The sequence below is a fragment of the Ctenopharyngodon idella genome, chromosome 24 (genome assembly GCF_019924925.1).
Source record: "Ctenopharyngodon idella isolate HZGC_01 chromosome 24, HZGC01, whole genome shotgun sequence".
Taxonomy (NCBI): Eukaryota; Metazoa; Chordata; class Actinopteri; order Cypriniformes; family Xenocyprididae; genus Ctenopharyngodon; species Ctenopharyngodon idella.
Genome location: NC_067243.1, coordinates 18,128,863 through 18,146,823, shown reverse-complemented (window position 1 = coordinate 18,146,823; position 17,961 = coordinate 18,128,863). Strand labels below are relative to the sequence as shown.

At 36.1% G+C, this 17,961-nt stretch overlaps 1 protein-coding gene across 1 annotated transcript in view; it reads left to right on the top strand.

Annotated features, from left to right (window-relative positions):
* pot1 (protection of telomeres 1 homolog) overlaps positions 1-17,961 on the top strand; it is a 46,458-nt gene that overhangs the window by 24,743 nt on the left and 3,754 nt on the right. The window contains 5 exon segments of the mRNA XM_051884658.1: positions 12,360-12,529; positions 13,228-13,319; positions 13,412-13,435; positions 13,555-13,587; positions 15,572-15,728. Coding sequence (XP_051740618.1) covers positions 12,360-12,529; positions 13,228-13,319; positions 13,412-13,435; positions 13,555-13,587; positions 15,572-15,728 — 476 coding nt within the window.

Here is a 17,961-nt window from a genome sequence, read left to right as displayed (position 1 = left end):
AAGAGAGCCTGTGCCATCTCTTATTTATAATTTCATCACGATGTAGAGCTGTGCATGGGTAAATGTTATTTCATAGACAGTATCTGAGAGAGTATCCATCAAGCTTTTGACACCGTTTGCATATCACTGCTTTTATGATACAAATCTAGTTCCTTTTACCTTTTTAGAAGAGTGACAAGCTAATATATTTTTTGTTTGCTTGCTGATATTATTCTCATTCATTAAAGGTAGCTCAACAATGCAGAAGCCCAGTAGTTTAAAGGTTTAATTGGTAATAAACTTTGGTTTCTAAGACTTCTAGAATGAAATTATGACCCTGTCTCAGTTGTCTCCCTCAACTCTTGGAGTCCTCCTTCAAGTCCAAACTTTGATGGCGTAATGCTGCATTGACTGTTGGGTAGTAGTCCACTGTTTGAGCCTGTATCAATGCAGGCTTTGCAAAAGGCCACAGAGGTACACCCTACAGTATGTGTTGTTTTGGACCGTGCCTGTAATGCCACATGAATGTCATCATGGAACGGCACCAAATTACATTATGGCCAGTCTTGATTGAGCTTTGCTTTGGTTCATGGTTCATGTTAGGAATAAGGTCTGGTCCACTTTGCAAGTTAAAGGGTTAGTTCACCCCAAAATAAAAATTCTGTCATTAATTACTCACCTTCATGTCATTCCAAACCTATAAGACTTTCGTTCATCTTCGGAACACAAATGAAGATCTTTTTGATGAAATCTGAGAGATGTCTATCCCTCCATTAACTGCCTTTCCAACGAACACTTTGACGCTTCAAAACGTTCATAAAGAGATCGGAAAACGAATCCATATGAATCGAGTGGTTTAGTCAAAATTTTCTGAAGAGACTCAATCGCTTGTTATGATGAACCAGTGTTAATTTTGGCAGCCATTTTTGATTTAGTCTTAGTCTTTATCTTCAGACGAAAATGCTCCTTAGTCTTAGTCACATTTTAGTCATTTTTGTCTTTCATATTTTAGTCTAGTTTTGGCGACGAAAAGTCATTGTCAATTTAGTCATTACTTTTAGTCAAGCTCAGTTACCAACATTAATTTTGATAGCTATTTTATATGTAGTCTTTAGACAAAATAGTCATTATAATTTTTCTCTTTAGACCAACTCATTTACACTTATGAAAAATTTGAATCAAGGTAACAGGCTGTATTGACATTGCACTCTTAGCAGTAGCACTTCTACATATCCCTTTTCAGTGGTTCTCAAACTTTTTAGAGTGTCGTACCCCCTGAGGGATTTAACATCCTTCTGTGCACCCTCTCATATCCACTTACTGCAGTTACACCTTTTCCATTAAGGGACAATGTTTGCCCTCTTAAATCGATTTTTCCAGTGCATTTTTTTTACCTTTATAAATACCTTTATAAAATAAATAATGCTTAAAAAATTTCAATAAATACAATGATGATAAAAACGAAGTGATACTTCTAAATATTACGTTAAACCGCCAGTAGGTGGCGGTAAGTCACTGTTTCATCGAGTCATTCATTCTTTCAGTATCAAAGCAAGCGGCTGTATTCATGAATGGGTCATTGAATCATTCACGTTTCGTTCAAAGCTGCAGATTCGTTCACGAAACAGCTTGTGCGCTGCGGTTCTGCTGTGGCTTTCGTTGCAAAATAGAGCAAAAATACTGACAATACTGTTTAAAATGTACATCACTTAATATTACCCTTTTGTTTGTTGAAGTGTTGTATAAAATCAACGTCACATTTGAAATCGTGGGGATATTCAGGAAACATTGCATTCTTGCTCGTATAATATGATCAACAAAAACAATAACTTACAGAAGGGTATGTGTTTGTATCGAAGAGAGTTTTAATCTTAAATCTATATGCAGTCTGTGTCTATATTTGTTCTTCATGCTAGTAATTTCTAAATCCCCACTTTTACAAAGTTATATTGTCGAGAACAGCAGTAGCGGGATTTGCTGGCGTGGATGCAGTCAGTTTTGACCGCGAAAGATGAGGTAATTTGACTGAATGTTGTGTATTTACGGCAGTTTACCTGCTAGAAACACATGCTCAGTTTTTGTTATTTTAAGGTGGAGTAGAATAAAATGTACGGCAAAACTCAGCATTTTGTTCGCGTACATCAGTTTGAGAACCACTGCTGGATATCAGCCTACATTTTGGTTGCAGATTTAGTCAGCAAACGAGCAGCGCAATATAGACCAACTGAATGATACTTTAATTTAAGTAGAAAATCTGAAATGAAGATCGCTGAACTGCAGCTTACTTGTCTGTGCTTTCAGATCATCCGCGCTTCTTCCTCAGTGTAGAGAGCGCGTGTGCGTGGTTGCCAGATTGCAAAGATTAAGTAAAACGTGTTCTTTAAACAGAAAAGCTCTGATTGGGGGTTTAAATTCTGGAAATCTGGCAACTGTAAGCATGGATGCTCGTCTGTAATGTTTTGTCTCCACAAAAAGTGATTTCAAAAGAGTGATTTTGGTAAAGTTTTTAGTCTTTTAGCCACATTTCAGTCTCGTCTTTTTTCGTCAACGATTTGCATGTGTTGTTTTAGTCACATTATTGTTAAATGACATTGGTGTCATCTCTCATCGTCTAGTCTTAGTCATGGAAAAAAAGGTCGTCAACGAACATTTTTCGTCGTTAACGAAATTAACACTGTGATGAACAGATTTAATTTAGGCTTTTACTCGCATGTAAACATTGATCAGTTAACATAGGCAGAAGCTCAACCAAATGAAGGATGAATGACGCACAAGAACAAACCTCTTCCAGAAGCTCAAGCCTGCTGCGTAACACACGAGAATGAACCTCATTGGTTACGAAGTACGTTTGAGCTTCCGATCAAGCTATCGAGTCTTTTCAGAAAATTTGGACTAAACTACTCAATTCATATGGATTAGTTTTCGGATCTCTTTATGATCTTTTTGAAGCGTCAAAGTGGTAGTTGCAAAGGCAGTCAATGGAAAGATAGACATCTCTCAGATTTCATCAAAAAGATCTTCATTTGTGTTCTGAAAATGAACGAAAGTTTTATGAGTTTGGAACGACATGACGGTGAAATAATTAATGACCGAATTTTCATTTTGGGGTGAACTAAGCCTTTAAGGTGCGGTTATATTAGCAAAAAATTGTCAATAGCTTATAGATGTATGAAGCACTGCTCAGAAGAAGTCACTTTTAAACCAAGCAGCGTTCTGTTGGTCAGTGCAGGCAAATTCGTGTGATCAACTTGAACATGAATGAAATCTGCGTGGGGAACTTTTTCACCCTTACACAAAAATCCCAATTGTGCATATTCCTATTGTATTTGGCCTGCAAAATTTCGCTGAGCAATGGTAAATGTGACCACGCCTTTATTCTTGCTAAGAACCACTGGCTTAAACATGTCTGACCGACATGCAAAGTATCAGTAAAATACACTGATAATGAAAATGTTAAAGGAAATTACTGTTTTTTTTATTTGGTAACTTAATCCCCAATGATCAGAAATGCAATTTATCCACTAAAGATTGCATTGAGTCAGAATATTTCCCCACCATTATCAATATCCTGGGCCGAATCGTCTCTAATATTGTGTGAAATTGCTTGAGCTCGGTGTTGAGGAGGGAGAAAAGGCGAATAAAGCCAGCCATTAGGATTAAGTGGTCTGAGAGAGATAGCTTTATGAGAGAGGAGAGAGAAGGCCAAATCAATACGGCTGTCACGGTGAACGGGAGCCTTCATTGTGGGGGTCTGCGCACACACTTTTTTTTGACTTGGACTTCATATATCACTCACCGTCCACATATCATATAGGTTTATTGTGGCTCACATTAAAGGAGACATACAGTATATTATTGTTTTATTACAAATCATTTGGAAGGTTCCACTTTAATGACAATAAATTTGTACTATTTTGACTTTATTTTCATCATTCTTTATGGCATCAAGCGTAAAGACCTATTTTAGTCAGCGTTAGAATTGGTATTGTGTTTTTATCCCTCCCACTGGAACTTCTTGAGGAATCTCTGAGAACACAGAGAACACCAGATATTTCACCTATTGGTTTTCCCTGCCTGTCTTGTGAAATTGTCTCTGTTGCATGCTTTTTGTGCCATTTGCATCATCTGAGTCCCGGGCCAGTTGCCAAATGCACTTTTGTCATCTTGCTTATAAACTGGGATGCCTCATACAATAATAATAGAGATTAAAGTAGTGTGGATGGCAAGAATCACTTTTACTTCAGATTTTTTCAACTCCCCTAATCCTAAGTATTACAATTCCGGGCATAACTTGTTCCACACCTTTTGTGCTACAGGCATGTATGATACCTCAATTTGTGCGCCTTGTTGAGGAGAGGTGAGTTATTACATTTCTAAGAGATGTTAATGAGTTCTGAAACAGCTGAATAAATCACAGCATTACATTGGAGGACAGACCCGAGCCATGGGACCAGATTATCATAGGCTCCCATGGAAGCCTGGTATTAATATTTTGCATTTTGGTGAGGCGAGGCACATTGCCGTTTATACCTGGTAGTAATATGCATCTCAAATGCAGCTCCTGTGACCACTTGGGATTTCAAGGAAAGGGTGTCCGATCTGCTTAAAACATCCTAAATGAAAATGAGCACCTGCAGCATGGCTAGAGCTGATGCAGTATACTGTGACATCCTGCCTCTATACACATGTGACTATCAATTATTCATAGTGAGAGAGAAATCAAGCACCTGGGTTAACTTAACACCCAGACGGCCCCTGCCTGTAATCGCTTCAGACAGCCAGCATATGACACTTATCCACTGAGAGAGAGGATGTGAATGAAGTTTCATGGCTTTTTTGTTTTTGTTTTTGCATCATAGGACATTTGTTCTGTAGTAGTCTGAGATATTTTAAATACTGATGTGCAAATGTATATGGGTCAATGACATGACAGGGCTTTTTTTTTCGTCCAAAGGCATTAATAATAATAAAAAACAAAGCTAAGACATCCAACGTATGTAAGGTAGTAGATCTCTTTTATTGAATCCAAAAGGTTTTAATATTTTGCTACATATAAAGGTATTTTAAAGATTCTGAAGTGTCAAAAGGTCATTCGGTTTAACCATCCAAAGGCCAATACAGCCACTTCATTTGTGATTAAAATATCTTAAAATGTAATAAATGTATATATTTTTTATTCTGGCATGATTTTATAACTTCATATATCAACATAGTGCAAAATGGTATTAAAATTATGTGTAGAAGTTGTCACTTTGTTATGAGAAAGAATATCTGGAAAAATGAATTTCATTGATGGCATTCAGAGTAACCAATATAAAGGGACCATTTTGGATCAAGTCATGTGGTCAGTATCATGTGACAGGATGTGACATCATTCAGACACCTGCAAAGGACCACATGGTCATGAAGCAAATTAACTAACTCTCTCTTAACTATCTGAAAAATTCATGTTTTTACTTGCTCATACACATGTCACGAAACATCAGGTCATTCGGTACAACCGCTATAAAACATGGAAAATTTTGTAATATTTTAAAAACTTTATACTAAATATAAAATGTTTGATTGTCCTTTTGCTAGATATCAGCCTGTTAGCATTGTTTGAAAATATCGTCATTCGGTATAACCAAAAGTGTCATTTGGTTAAACCAAAATTTTGGCTAAACCGAATGACTGTTTGGTGACAAATTTTGTCTGTCTTGTAAAAAATGACAAAAGCAGTGTTAACTGATTATAAAAACCACAATCTCATTGTTAACACTTAGTAAAACTTCAAAATTAATTATATCTCCATTATGGTTTTTTTTTTTTTACACTTTTAAAAACCATATTCGTCAATGACCCATATACATATGAAAAATAAAATCAAAATTCTGCACTCTTAAAAAAAAGTTTTTATTATTATTATTATTATTGGCATTGATGGTTCCATAAAGGTTTTTTATACAGTATCTATATAGTGGAAAAGCACAACACAACACCTAACAACACTTATTTAGGGTTAATCTTTAAAAACAGTAATAATTTACACTGTTTAATCATTAGAAAATCTAAAAGTGAAAATACTTTTTTTTTTTTTCTTACTCTACAATATGTTATGCATAAATTCATTTGTATCATTTAAAATTAGTAATTTTAGTTTTTAGCATTTTATTTTTCATTTATTCATATAAAATAGCTTAATTTAAACGTGGCTATTTATTAATTACCTGTCAAAACATTCAAATAATTATTGTTAATGGACCAGAATTTCTATTAGTTTATCCCTAGTTTTAACTGTCTAACGATCAGCATGCTGTTTAAAGCATTCTTCTAGAAATATATTACAGTTGAGCTCAAAAGTTTACATACCCCTTGCAGAATCTAGAAAAATGTGAATGCAATTTTCATGATGATTCTTATTTTGTTAAAATGATTAACATTTTTGCAGATTCTGCAAGGGGTGTGTAAACTTTTGAGCTCAACTGTATATACATCAAAGTAATCTTAATTGACTGTCATGACCCATCCCTGTTTTGAAACAAAACATTCATTTTCACACTTGTCTAGAAATAATAAAAAACAAAAAATTTTTAAAGTTTTCCTCAAACTCAAAATTATTCTACACCAATGAAAAAAGAAATTGATATTCTTAGCACTCTTATTAAATATGACTTGTGCAAGCATGTGGTAGGGCACTTCAGGAATTGTCAGCTGTCAGACAATGGAGGGTCTGTCTTAAGCACGGTATTTGCTGACAAAATGCAGCGTTTCTCTTTGAAAAGAGAAGCGAGTGCAGAGAGAATAGCTGCAGAGTAACAGACTCTTTCAAAAATCTGCAAAGCTAGTCTTTTTTTGAGGCTTGGGAGTCCATATTCTAGCCTGGACTAGAGAAATAAAAAACACAATGCTTTTATGAGTACAATAATGGATAGTATATGCAGTATGTAGTCTTAAAGGAAAATTCCAGGTTAAAGTGAACATGAAATCAAAATTTACCCTATTTACATTCATAGTACACATTATTCCAAATATTTGTGCTTTGGAATAATTGTCAAAATATAGTAACTTGCTCTGCATCTGAAGAGACTTTCTATTTAGGCTGATGTCATATTTGATGCATTATTTTTGGCTTCAAAATGCATTTTTGGATGAACTATCCCTTTAACTTATATTGAACCTGGAATTTCCTGTAAGTTTGTGGGTGTTGCATTGGCCATTTTGTAATTTGTTGTGTGTTACTTCATATCCATATTGATGGATGATCCAAGTGTACGTTTTTCTGGTCATGAAACACTTCATTATGTTGCTAAACGAAGCTTTTTTCACCCATCTGGTCAGCGCCATATGTTTTTCAGTGTGTTACCTTTTGTATCTATTACATTTACACATATACTTTAGGCTGTAACCTTATGGGTTTTAAATTATTGTTTGATGTCTTCACAAAATACTTTAAGTGTGCGCTTTGCCTGTATTTGTTCGTTTTTACCAGCACGTGTTACGAATATTGGTTTGTTTTCATGAAAGGCAGCTTTTCTTGCTTCCCAATCCCCATTCGTTTTTTCCATATAGATGAGGGTCTGGACAATGTTTGTGTTATCCAGCCACACACATCAACAAAGCTTGGGGTAATGGAATTTTCCATGTAGGATAGGAGAGTTGAGGAATGTTGCAGTTTTTCTGCTGGCCTTGCCAGCACCGTCAGAGGAGCTTCACGCCAAGCTAGTGTACACCTGTGCCGAGCAGCCCGGCTCTTTCCCCTGCTGTGCGTAACCAACCGTGCAGTGAGCTCGAGTAGGAGAATACCAAGTATATGTAGATTTGTCTCTACCGATGGCTTTATGTTCGGAGTCATTTCTCAAGGAAAATGTTGCAAGCCTGATAGGATGTAGGAATAGTTAATCCAAAACTTTAAATTATCATCATATATTCATTCTCACATCATTCCAAACCTGTGTGACTTATTCTGCGAAGTTATAGAAGCTCCTTTTCTATATAATATAACTGAATTGGGACTGGGACTTACGAGCAACACCAATGTATCATAAAAGTGGTCCATGCAATTTTGTGTTCCAAGTCTTCTAGGAACGGATGTGTTGACTAATCGTCATTGGCATCAATGATGGAAAATTTTCAGTGAATAACTGTTTAAAGGTACATTAAGTAACTTTTGACCCTCTAGCGGTTAAAAAAACAGAACTGCGTTCATTTTGCTGAAGAACGTTGTTTTGGCTCTACATTGTTCTTACTGCTTATAAAACATTCACTACTAGGCTTAAAAGATATAAACAGTTTAGATGGAAAGGATCTCAAGCTGACTAGCTGAAGACGTTACTATAGCTTTACCCATTAATAGATACGCTACTTACTTGAAAATAAATTCCAGCACAGCGCTACAGTAACTATAATGAAACGACGCTTCACAATAGATAATGCTTTACAATGAACTCTGTTTGAGAGCTACATATGGCAACTTATCTGTTACTTACCTGTTGAGTAATAAAAACGCCATCTCCGTGTCACTTTTACAATATTTCAAATCTCTCAGTTCTCGGCATCTCTGAAAAGACAAGCCAATGTTTGTTCTTGTTTTATTACAAGCTCTGTCGCGTTCTCTTTATGCCAGCAGACTCACTTCTGTTCTGCATTTGTTTAAAACGGGTGATTCCCTGGAGGTTCGATATTTTGCGGCTCCATGTCAGCCTTTCTTGCTCGTTGTGACAAACTAACCTATGGCACTCTCGGACCAACTTTTCTCTGTTTACGGGTATGACGAGATGCGTACGGGCGACTTGAGCAATTGACGTAAGTACGCAATTTCCCTCGAAAACCATCCCAACAGGTCTGAAATATAAACACTTATGACAGGCTTACCATAGTGAATCAAAGTAAGACAAAAACATGTTTTGTAGAAGGATTGATATATTGATGTATTAAATGTATTGATTTATTTATGATATATTCAATTTTGTTATTTTTGAACAAAAAAGTTGCATAGTGTACCTTTTTAAATTTGGTTTGTTTGTATTCATTCAAGTGCTTCAAAGCACTTGGACTATGATTCATATAAATTCATATTCAATAAATGCTTCTTTGACATTTGCCATTATATTATTTTTTTTCTTTCTTTTCTTTTTAAAAAAAAATCACCTTTTGTCTTCCAAGGGGGGTAAAAATCATATAGGGTTTATAACTAAGGTGGGAAAATGATCAGTAGATTTTAAAATCAGTGAGTTTAAAGTAAAACAGTAAAAATACTTTATCCTTGAAAATGGTTTGTAATTTGTGTATATACTAAAGTACAGATAATAAATGCCAAATAAATTAAATTGCAATGGGTACATACAAAATTAATTAAAGAATGTTCCAAATAACACCACATAATCTGCACTTGTAAGAATACAACTGATTGAAAATGTATAAAAAAAATAAACAATCCTAATTGGTTTTTGCTAGTAACCAACATTCCGGAAAAGCAACTATCGTCAGTGATTTATTGGTAAAACTGATATATATCAGCCTCTATTTTGGAATGGCATGATGGTGAGTAAATATGGACTGATTTTTAATTTTTGGACTATTCCTTTATACACTTCTTTATTGAAATCTCCGGTTCCATAAAGAACCTTTAACATTCACTGCACTAAAGGTTCTTTACAGTGGAAAAAGGTTATTTAAATTATTCAAATGTTCTTAAAACTAAGAAAAAAAAAAGGCTCTTTTTAAGAACTGTTTACTGAAAGGTTCTTTGTGGAAGCAAAAATGGTTCTCTATGACACTGTTGCAAAAATCCCCCATGTGGAAGCTTTATTTTTAAGTGTGTATTCAAATTCAGAAAGTGATGTTGGTGGTGATAATAATGGTTGTAATAAAATGGTACAGCATATCCATTTATTTCTATTCATGACCAGACAACTTTATATCACTCATATCTCAAGGTTGTTGAAACTAACGTTGGTGTTTTGTAAATGATAGTGGCACAGGCTAACATTGTGATGCTCAATTCTTGTCTGATTGTTTGTCCAAAAGAAAGAAAGCACTGGTCTGGGAGTTTAGTGTCTGTTTTTGCTGTTGGATATGAGCGAAAACATTTGGTTCCCTCAAAAGATCCAACCATATTACTTCAAGGCCAACTTTGTCGAGCCAAACTCCCAAGTCCTCTTTTTAGCTCCAATCTCACACCCCAGTTTTCAGTTGTCAGCTTATCAAGCAAGATGGTAATGAGCTGAATCACATTTGCACTCATGGAAAACAAGCCTGTTTTCTCTGAATGTGGTTACCCACCTTGTTCTGTTTCTGGAATAAGTTTCAATCAAATATTGATGCAGAATAATTGATGCCACCATTCAGTTTGTTCAAATGATTTGGTTTGCTCCTCCATAATGCCTTTTAGGCTGTATAGAAGCACTGTCTAGGGGCTGTATTGCATCCAGCCAGTTCTTGTGAATGCCAGCACTAAGGCTTACTTCAGATCTCTGTACAAACAGAGACTAGGAGGTAAAATCAGGTAAACAAAGAGATGACTTTCGCCCGAAACCCCAAAGATGACGTCAAAAGTGTACAGCTATAGGAGGACTCCCAGAACCTGATTACAAATGAAGAACAGAGATCTGAGACAGACTGTTTAGAAGTGTTTTGATATCATATCCACTTCTTGTCTATTTAAAGTCCATAATAATATAAAGACAATCATGTTGCACAAGTGTTCATTAAGTGATTCAGGGTCTCTCTGTCTGTCTTCATGTTGCTTATAGTGATCTCAGGGGACCAACAAATTTTTTCTTTCCATCTTCTTACTGTAATGTTGAGACTCTATTGTTCAACTCTAGTGCCGTAGCTCCCCCTGCTGGACTGATAATTGAAAATTCAGTTACATTTTATTCATTTAAGTGCTAGTATAGAGATTTAAAGGTATAGATGAAGTTTTTTTGTTTTTTTTAATTATTAGTTATGCATTTACAATACAGGTCAAAAGTATATTTTTAAATTTCAAGAATGAAGTCGTGTTTTGAGAAAAAACTTGTTAAATTTTGTGAAAAAAAAAAAAAAGTCTAAATACAATGTTGGGAATAAACTCATTAAATTTTGAGAATGAAGTCTAAATAAAATGTTGAGAATAAACATGCATTCGATCATGTTCATTTCATATTGATAGAGGACTTTAAGCCACATTAAGATAACTTGACTAAGTGATCCAACTCTTTCATGTCCATCAATATGAAATGAACATGACACTGATCGAATGCATGTTTTTTTTCTTGAATTTTAACAAGTTTTTTCTCAAAACACAACTTTATTCTCAGAATTTAATACGTTTATTCTCAACATTGTATTTTGACTATTTTACTCAAAATTTAACACGTTTTTTTTTTTTTCTCTAAACACGACTCCATTCTCGAAATGTAATGAGTTTATTCTGAACATTGTTTTTCAACTTTTATTCTCAAAATAACTTCGTTTAATTTCACATTATAATGACTTTAATCTCAAGATGGTTTTATTTATTTATTATTGCTTGGCCCTTATCCTCTTCCATAGTTTTCAACATTGATAATAATAAGAAATGTTTCTTGAGTATCAACTCATCATATCAGAACGATTTCTGAAGGATCATGTGACACTGAAGACTGAAGTAATGATGCTGAAAATTCAGCTTTGCATCACAGGAATAAATGACATTTTTAAAGTATAAGTAGAAAAGAGTTTAAATTGTGATTTCACAATACTGCTGTTTTTACTGTACTATATTTTTTAAAGCAAATAAATGCAGCCTTGTGAGCATGAGAGACTTTTAAATAAAAAATAAAAATGTTAATTATTCCAAACTTTTGACAGGTGGGTTAGTTAGTTAGTATGGTGAACAAATATTTACTCCTTCCTGATTCTCTCTTTAATTGCATAATTCTCTCTGACTGGTTTCATTTCTTCAAATGAAATTTCAACCTGACAAAGCATAGTTTTGAAGTCTTTATTTCATTTATTTATTAGGAGAAGTCCCTGTCAAAGTAATTGCCCCAGTAGGCTTGAGATGAAGAAAACAGCTACATTTTAGTTGGTAATTAGTTTTAGAAGAACACAGACAGGCTTTATATAGAGAGTGAAGTGGCCACTTTAAAACTTCTACAGGTACAGAATGTAGCATTAAAGACATTTTCCAAAACAGCTAAGGGGAAAGTTGAGATAGTAGTTTGAAAAGGGTTACAATTTTCTTTGTCTAAATGGCTGAAAATAAGCTAAATGAAATTTTTAGAGTGGTATAATCAAAGTCTAGACTTGAATCCTGTGGAGATAATGTGGCAGGACCTGAAAAGAGCAGCTCGCACTTGAAGAATTCCCAGAATCATCAGTCTTTAGAGTTGACGTTGTAATGAAAACATCCTTCTGTTTGTGTTTGCGTTCAGCCCGGCACGTTCCTGCGGTTCTACAATCTCCATTCACTCCTTCAGAAAGCTCCGGACCAGCAGCCAGATCAGCCTGAACATCTCAGTTTCCACCTCCATGGAGGGACCACATATGGACGAGGTTTACGCAGCCTTCCTGTAGAGAGCCCTGATCTACAGTCCCTCAAGAGGCGAGTCTGAAGACCTCTGAAAATGCCTGTTTTTATTTAATTTCCATTACAAGAAATATATTATCAGCATAACAAATTTGATTAGTGATGTAAAATGGTGCAGAATCTTAAATATTTCTTATTTTGTCTCGTAATGTTGCTTTGTTTTACTTTTGATTGTTTCCAGATTTAAATTAGATTATGAATCCACAATGTCAATTTAGATCGAACCAATCTCTCTACACACACACACACAAACACAAAATAACGTTCCAAAGTTTGGGGTTGGTAAGATTTTTTTTCATGTTTTTTATGCTCACAAAGGCTGCATTTATTTATTATATTATTTATTTATATACAATTTCAAATTGAATTTATTCATTTATTCCTCTGATGGAAACGCTGAATTTTCAGCAGCCATTACCCCAGTCTTCAGTGACACATGATCCTTCAGAAATCATACTTTTGAACGGTGGTGTTGGTGTGTGCATGCATGCATGTGTGTATATATACAGTATATACACACACACATAGTCTGGATATATAAGAATTTGCTGAAGTCATGAGTATTTTGATGGCAAATTAAATGAGAGACCCTAAGTCAATTTCATTTCCATTATAAAATAACTTCTATGGCCCCTTAGCCGTCTACCTGACATTCTCTCTTCATGTCTCTTTCTTCTTTTTTTCTCTCTCTCTCTTTACTGATCCATATTCAGTGTGCTGGAGAATCATGTCGATCTGGATGAGCATGATGACGTAAATGATGGCACGTTACTGGAGATTTGGTACACACCGCCAGAGGCTGTAGGTTGGTAGCGCCTCTTTTGGTTTCCAATTTATATCCAGTTTTGTGTCGTGCTCAGCTGGTCTTCATCTGTATACGCTTATGTTTCCTTCTAGTCTTGCCAAATGATGAAGAACCAGGTATAGATATATTATATATTACTAGGTTTTAATGACTTCTCAAAGCTTTTTCTCCACCACAGATGAATAAAACGATAAATAAGCTTTAATGATTAAAAATGTTATTGTTTTTATTACAGATGGAGAAGCAGATACAGGACCTTCTTATACAGGTAAAAAAACAAACAGTCACGTCCTGCTCTACAGTAAAAGTGAAGAGTAAATATTAAGAGCCAGATTCAAACCTACTGTACATCACTTTCACCACAGCTGGATATGTCGCATCACGTGTTAAAGTCACCATGAAATCAAAATTGACCATTCTTATTTTTTTTTAATGGAATATTGCAGCATTTATTATAAATTTATCCGTGGACATGATTAATTATTTTTATACTACAAACCCAATTCCAAAAAAGTTGGGACACTGTACAAATTGTGAATAAAAAAGGAATGCAATAATTTACAAATCTCATAAACTTATATTTTATTCACAATAGAATATAGATAACATATCAAATGTTGAAAGTGAGACATTTTGAAATGTCATGCCAAATATTGGCTCATTTTGGATTTCATGAGAGCTACACATTCCAAAAAAGTTGGGACAGGTAGCAATAAGAGGCCGGAAAAGTTAAATGTACATATAAGGAACAGCTGGAGGACCAACTTGCAACTTATTAGGTCAATTGGCAACATGATTGGGTATAAAAAGAGCCTCTCAGAGTGGCAGTGTCTCTCAGAAGTCAAGATGGGCAGAGGATCACCAATTCCCCCAATGCTGCGGCGAAAAATAGTGGAGCAATATCAGAAAGGACTTTCTCTGAGAAAAATTGCAAAGAGTTTGAAGTTATCATCATCTACAGTGCATAATATCATCCAAAGATTCAGAGAATCTGGAACAATCTCTGTGCGTAAGGGTCAAGGCCGGAAAACCATACTGTGATCTTCGGGCCCTTAGACAGCACTGCATCACATACAGGAATGCTACTGTAATGGAAATCACAACATGGGCTCAGGAATACTTCCAGAAAACATTGTCGGTGAACACAATCCACCGTGCCATTCGCCGTTGCCGGCTAAAACTCTATAGGTCAAAAAAGAAGCCATATCTAAACATGATCCAGAAGCGCAGGTGTTTTCTCTGGGCCAAGGCTCATTTAAAATGGACTGTGGCAAAGTGGAAAACTGTTCTGTGGTCAGACGAATCAAAATTTGAATTTCTTTTTGGAAAACTGGGACGCCATGTCATCCGGACTAAAGAGGACAAGGACAACCCAAGTTGTTATCAGCGCTCAGTTCAGATGGGCAGCTTACACATCTGGAAAGGCACCATCAATGCTGAAAGGTATATCCAAGTTCTAGAACAACATATGCTCCCATCCAGACGTCGTCTCTTTCAGGGAAGACATTGCATTTTCCAACAAATGCCAGTGCCAGACCACATGCCAGACAATGCCAGACCACATACTGCATCAATTACAACATCATGGCTGTGTAGAAGAAGGATCCGGGTACTGAAATGGCCAGCCTGCAGTCCAGATCTTTCAGCCATAGAAAACATTTGGCACATCTTAAAGAGGAAGATGCGACAAAGAAGACCTAAGACAGTTGAGCAACTAGAAGCCCGTATTAGACAAGAATGGGACAACATTCCTATTTCTAAACTTGAGCAACTTGTCTCCTCAGTCCCCAGACGTTTGCAGACTGTTATAAAAAGAAAAGGGGATGCCACACAGTGGTAAACATGGCCTTGTCCCAACTTTTTTGAGATGTGTTGATGCCATGATATTTAAAATCAACTTATTTTTCCCTTAAAATGATACATTTTCTCAGTTTAAACATTTGATATGTCATCTATGTTGTATTCTGAATAAAATATTGAAATTTGAAACTTCCACATCATTGCATTCCTTTTTTATTCACAATTTGTACAGTGTCCCAACTTTTTTGGAATCGTGTTTGTATTTCCAATAGACAAAATCAAGTCCCGGCGTACTTTTTTTTTTTTTTTTTTTTTCTTTGACAAGCCGTTTCACTCAGATATACATAACAATAAAGAAGAAAAGACTATCGCAACTTCCGTTTCATGGTGACTCTAACCACTAAGCCGCAGCTCTGACAAACTGTTTGTATTATAAATATGTGATTGTTCAGTGCGGACATGTGAGCACAACATGCAGCAGCTCACACTGGCCCAGGTGAAGCGCTCCACACCCCCGCTGTCATGTCATGTCCGAGCCCGGGTGAAGAAGTACCATCCCCAGCAGTTATACCAGTGCCTGAAGCTCTTCTGCTCCAAGTGTAAAACAATGTGAGTCCCACGCTTACTGCAACCTGCTCTTGACTCCCATCCATGAAAAGAATACTGAGAAGGTTGAATGTATACATAATTGTTAGTTGTTTAAAGTCCCCCTATTATGATTTTTCAAATATTACACTCTGCAAGAAAGGTAATGTATCTGTTTGTGAAACTAAAAGGTCTGCAAAGTTTCACAGATCAAAGTGCTCGATAAATGGAGTTATGTTCTCCCAAAAGAAAGAACCGATTCTGAACTGCCTGAAACGAGTCGTCAGTAATTCCAGTCTTACTTCCTGCATGAACCTACATAGGTTTGTAACAAATTTGCATAATGCCAGCCTATGGTCTTCATTGGCTGCCCGTGAACAACGTCTGCTTTAACCCTCAAACACTGTAGTTGTAGCTGATACTGAAAGAGTCTGGTTTGTGTTGCTGACATGTCGAGAAAACGCTGTTTTCTGTCCTTTGATGCACTTCCAAAGGATGAGGCTTGAATTGATAAGCTAAAACTGACGCCATTGTTACTGTTCAAATCACTGTGTATGAAAGTGCTGAGGAAGATCTGGTATGGTTTCGGCCGTTTCTTTTCCCACTCGTTCTGTAAGCAGTAGACCAATCACAACAGACTGGGCCATCTGACCAGTTAGAGCGGAGTCGACCAATCACAACAGACTGGGCCATCTGACCAGTTAGAGCGGAGTCTACCAATCACAACAGACTGGGCCATCTGACCAATTAGAGCAGAGTCGAAACAATCACAACAGACTGGGCCATCTGACCAATCAGAGCAGAGTAATCATTAACAAACACATAAACAATAAACATTTAAATAAAATTTAAACATTTAAATACATTTGTGTGATTTATACTAGTTCACGGGCATCTTTAATTCAAAATGGGTCTCATTTTGATCCTAGAAGAGAAGTATATTTTATGTACATTTTGTTCTAGAGGAGCAGACGAACCTCAGATTTATTCTTCTAGATTTGTTCTGTGTCTTGTTTGCCACCTGGTGGCTATTAAGCAGAACAAAACTGCAAAAGTTAAGATTTAAATCAGGCATGTTATGTAACTTGGCATGTTACAAATAAACAAACAAACATGCTCCTTTTGTTACATTTGCACTACTGTTTAATAGTTTGGGGTCAGTAATATGTTTTTTAAAGGGATAGTTCACCCAAAAATGAAAATTATCCCATAATTTACTCACCATCAAGCCATCCTAGGTGTATATGACTTTCTTCTTTCAGTTGAACACAATCGGAGTTACATTAAAGGTGCTCTGTGTAAGAATGGCAGCTAGTGGTTGAAATGGGTACTGCAGTCCAAATTCAAAATATTGTTTGCCCCGCCCCCTCCTCCTCAGACTCAATGCTCTCGCGGGTTGCCAGTTTGAAGACACGCAACAGGAGCGAGCTCAATTGACATTGGAAGGCGAGGAGACTTACACACTGTAAGATAATTAGTTGATTTATTGATTTATGATGAGTTGGTCGCGTTTTAATATGCTCCTGTTCATACAGATTTTTAGATGGATGCTGAGGCTTTTTAGATCGGGTAGAATCTGCGATCTCTGACCCAGTTTGTTCGCTGGCTTCCATGGCTGCAATTCGCTGCATGTGTTTTCCGCCAACTGGCAAACCGGAGTGGCGAAATACTATTGGGTAAATTGGCAACGTGCGGTCTTGCACAGACCGAAACAAAAACAGAAATTCCGACACGGAAAGTAAAATAACTGGCTGTAGCAATGCTTTTCAGAGAAACGAATATGTGAACTGAGCATGTTTAATAAATATCTGCGAACATATTATGGTATTTTTATGCTTTAGTACAGTCAAAAACTTACATAGAGCACCTTTAAAAAAAATCCTGGTTCTTTCCAGCTTTGTAATGGGACTGATTGGTGCCTGAGTTTTTGAAGCTCCAAAAAGTGCATCCATCCATCATAAAAGTAATTTGTATGACTCCAGTGGATAAATAAATGCCTTCTAAAGCGATGCAATGCGTTTTTGTGAGAAAAATATCCATATTTATAACTTTAGAAACTATAATCACTGGTTTCCGGTAACAGCTGTACGCAAGTCGATTTCCGGTGGAAGATTAACCTCTGAGGGTGAATAAATTATGGGATACTTTTCATTTTTTGGGTGAACTATCCCTTTAAATTGACCAAAAGTGACAGTAAAGACATGTTTAATGTCATAAAAGTTTTCTAGTTTAAATAAATGCTGTTCTTTTGAACTTA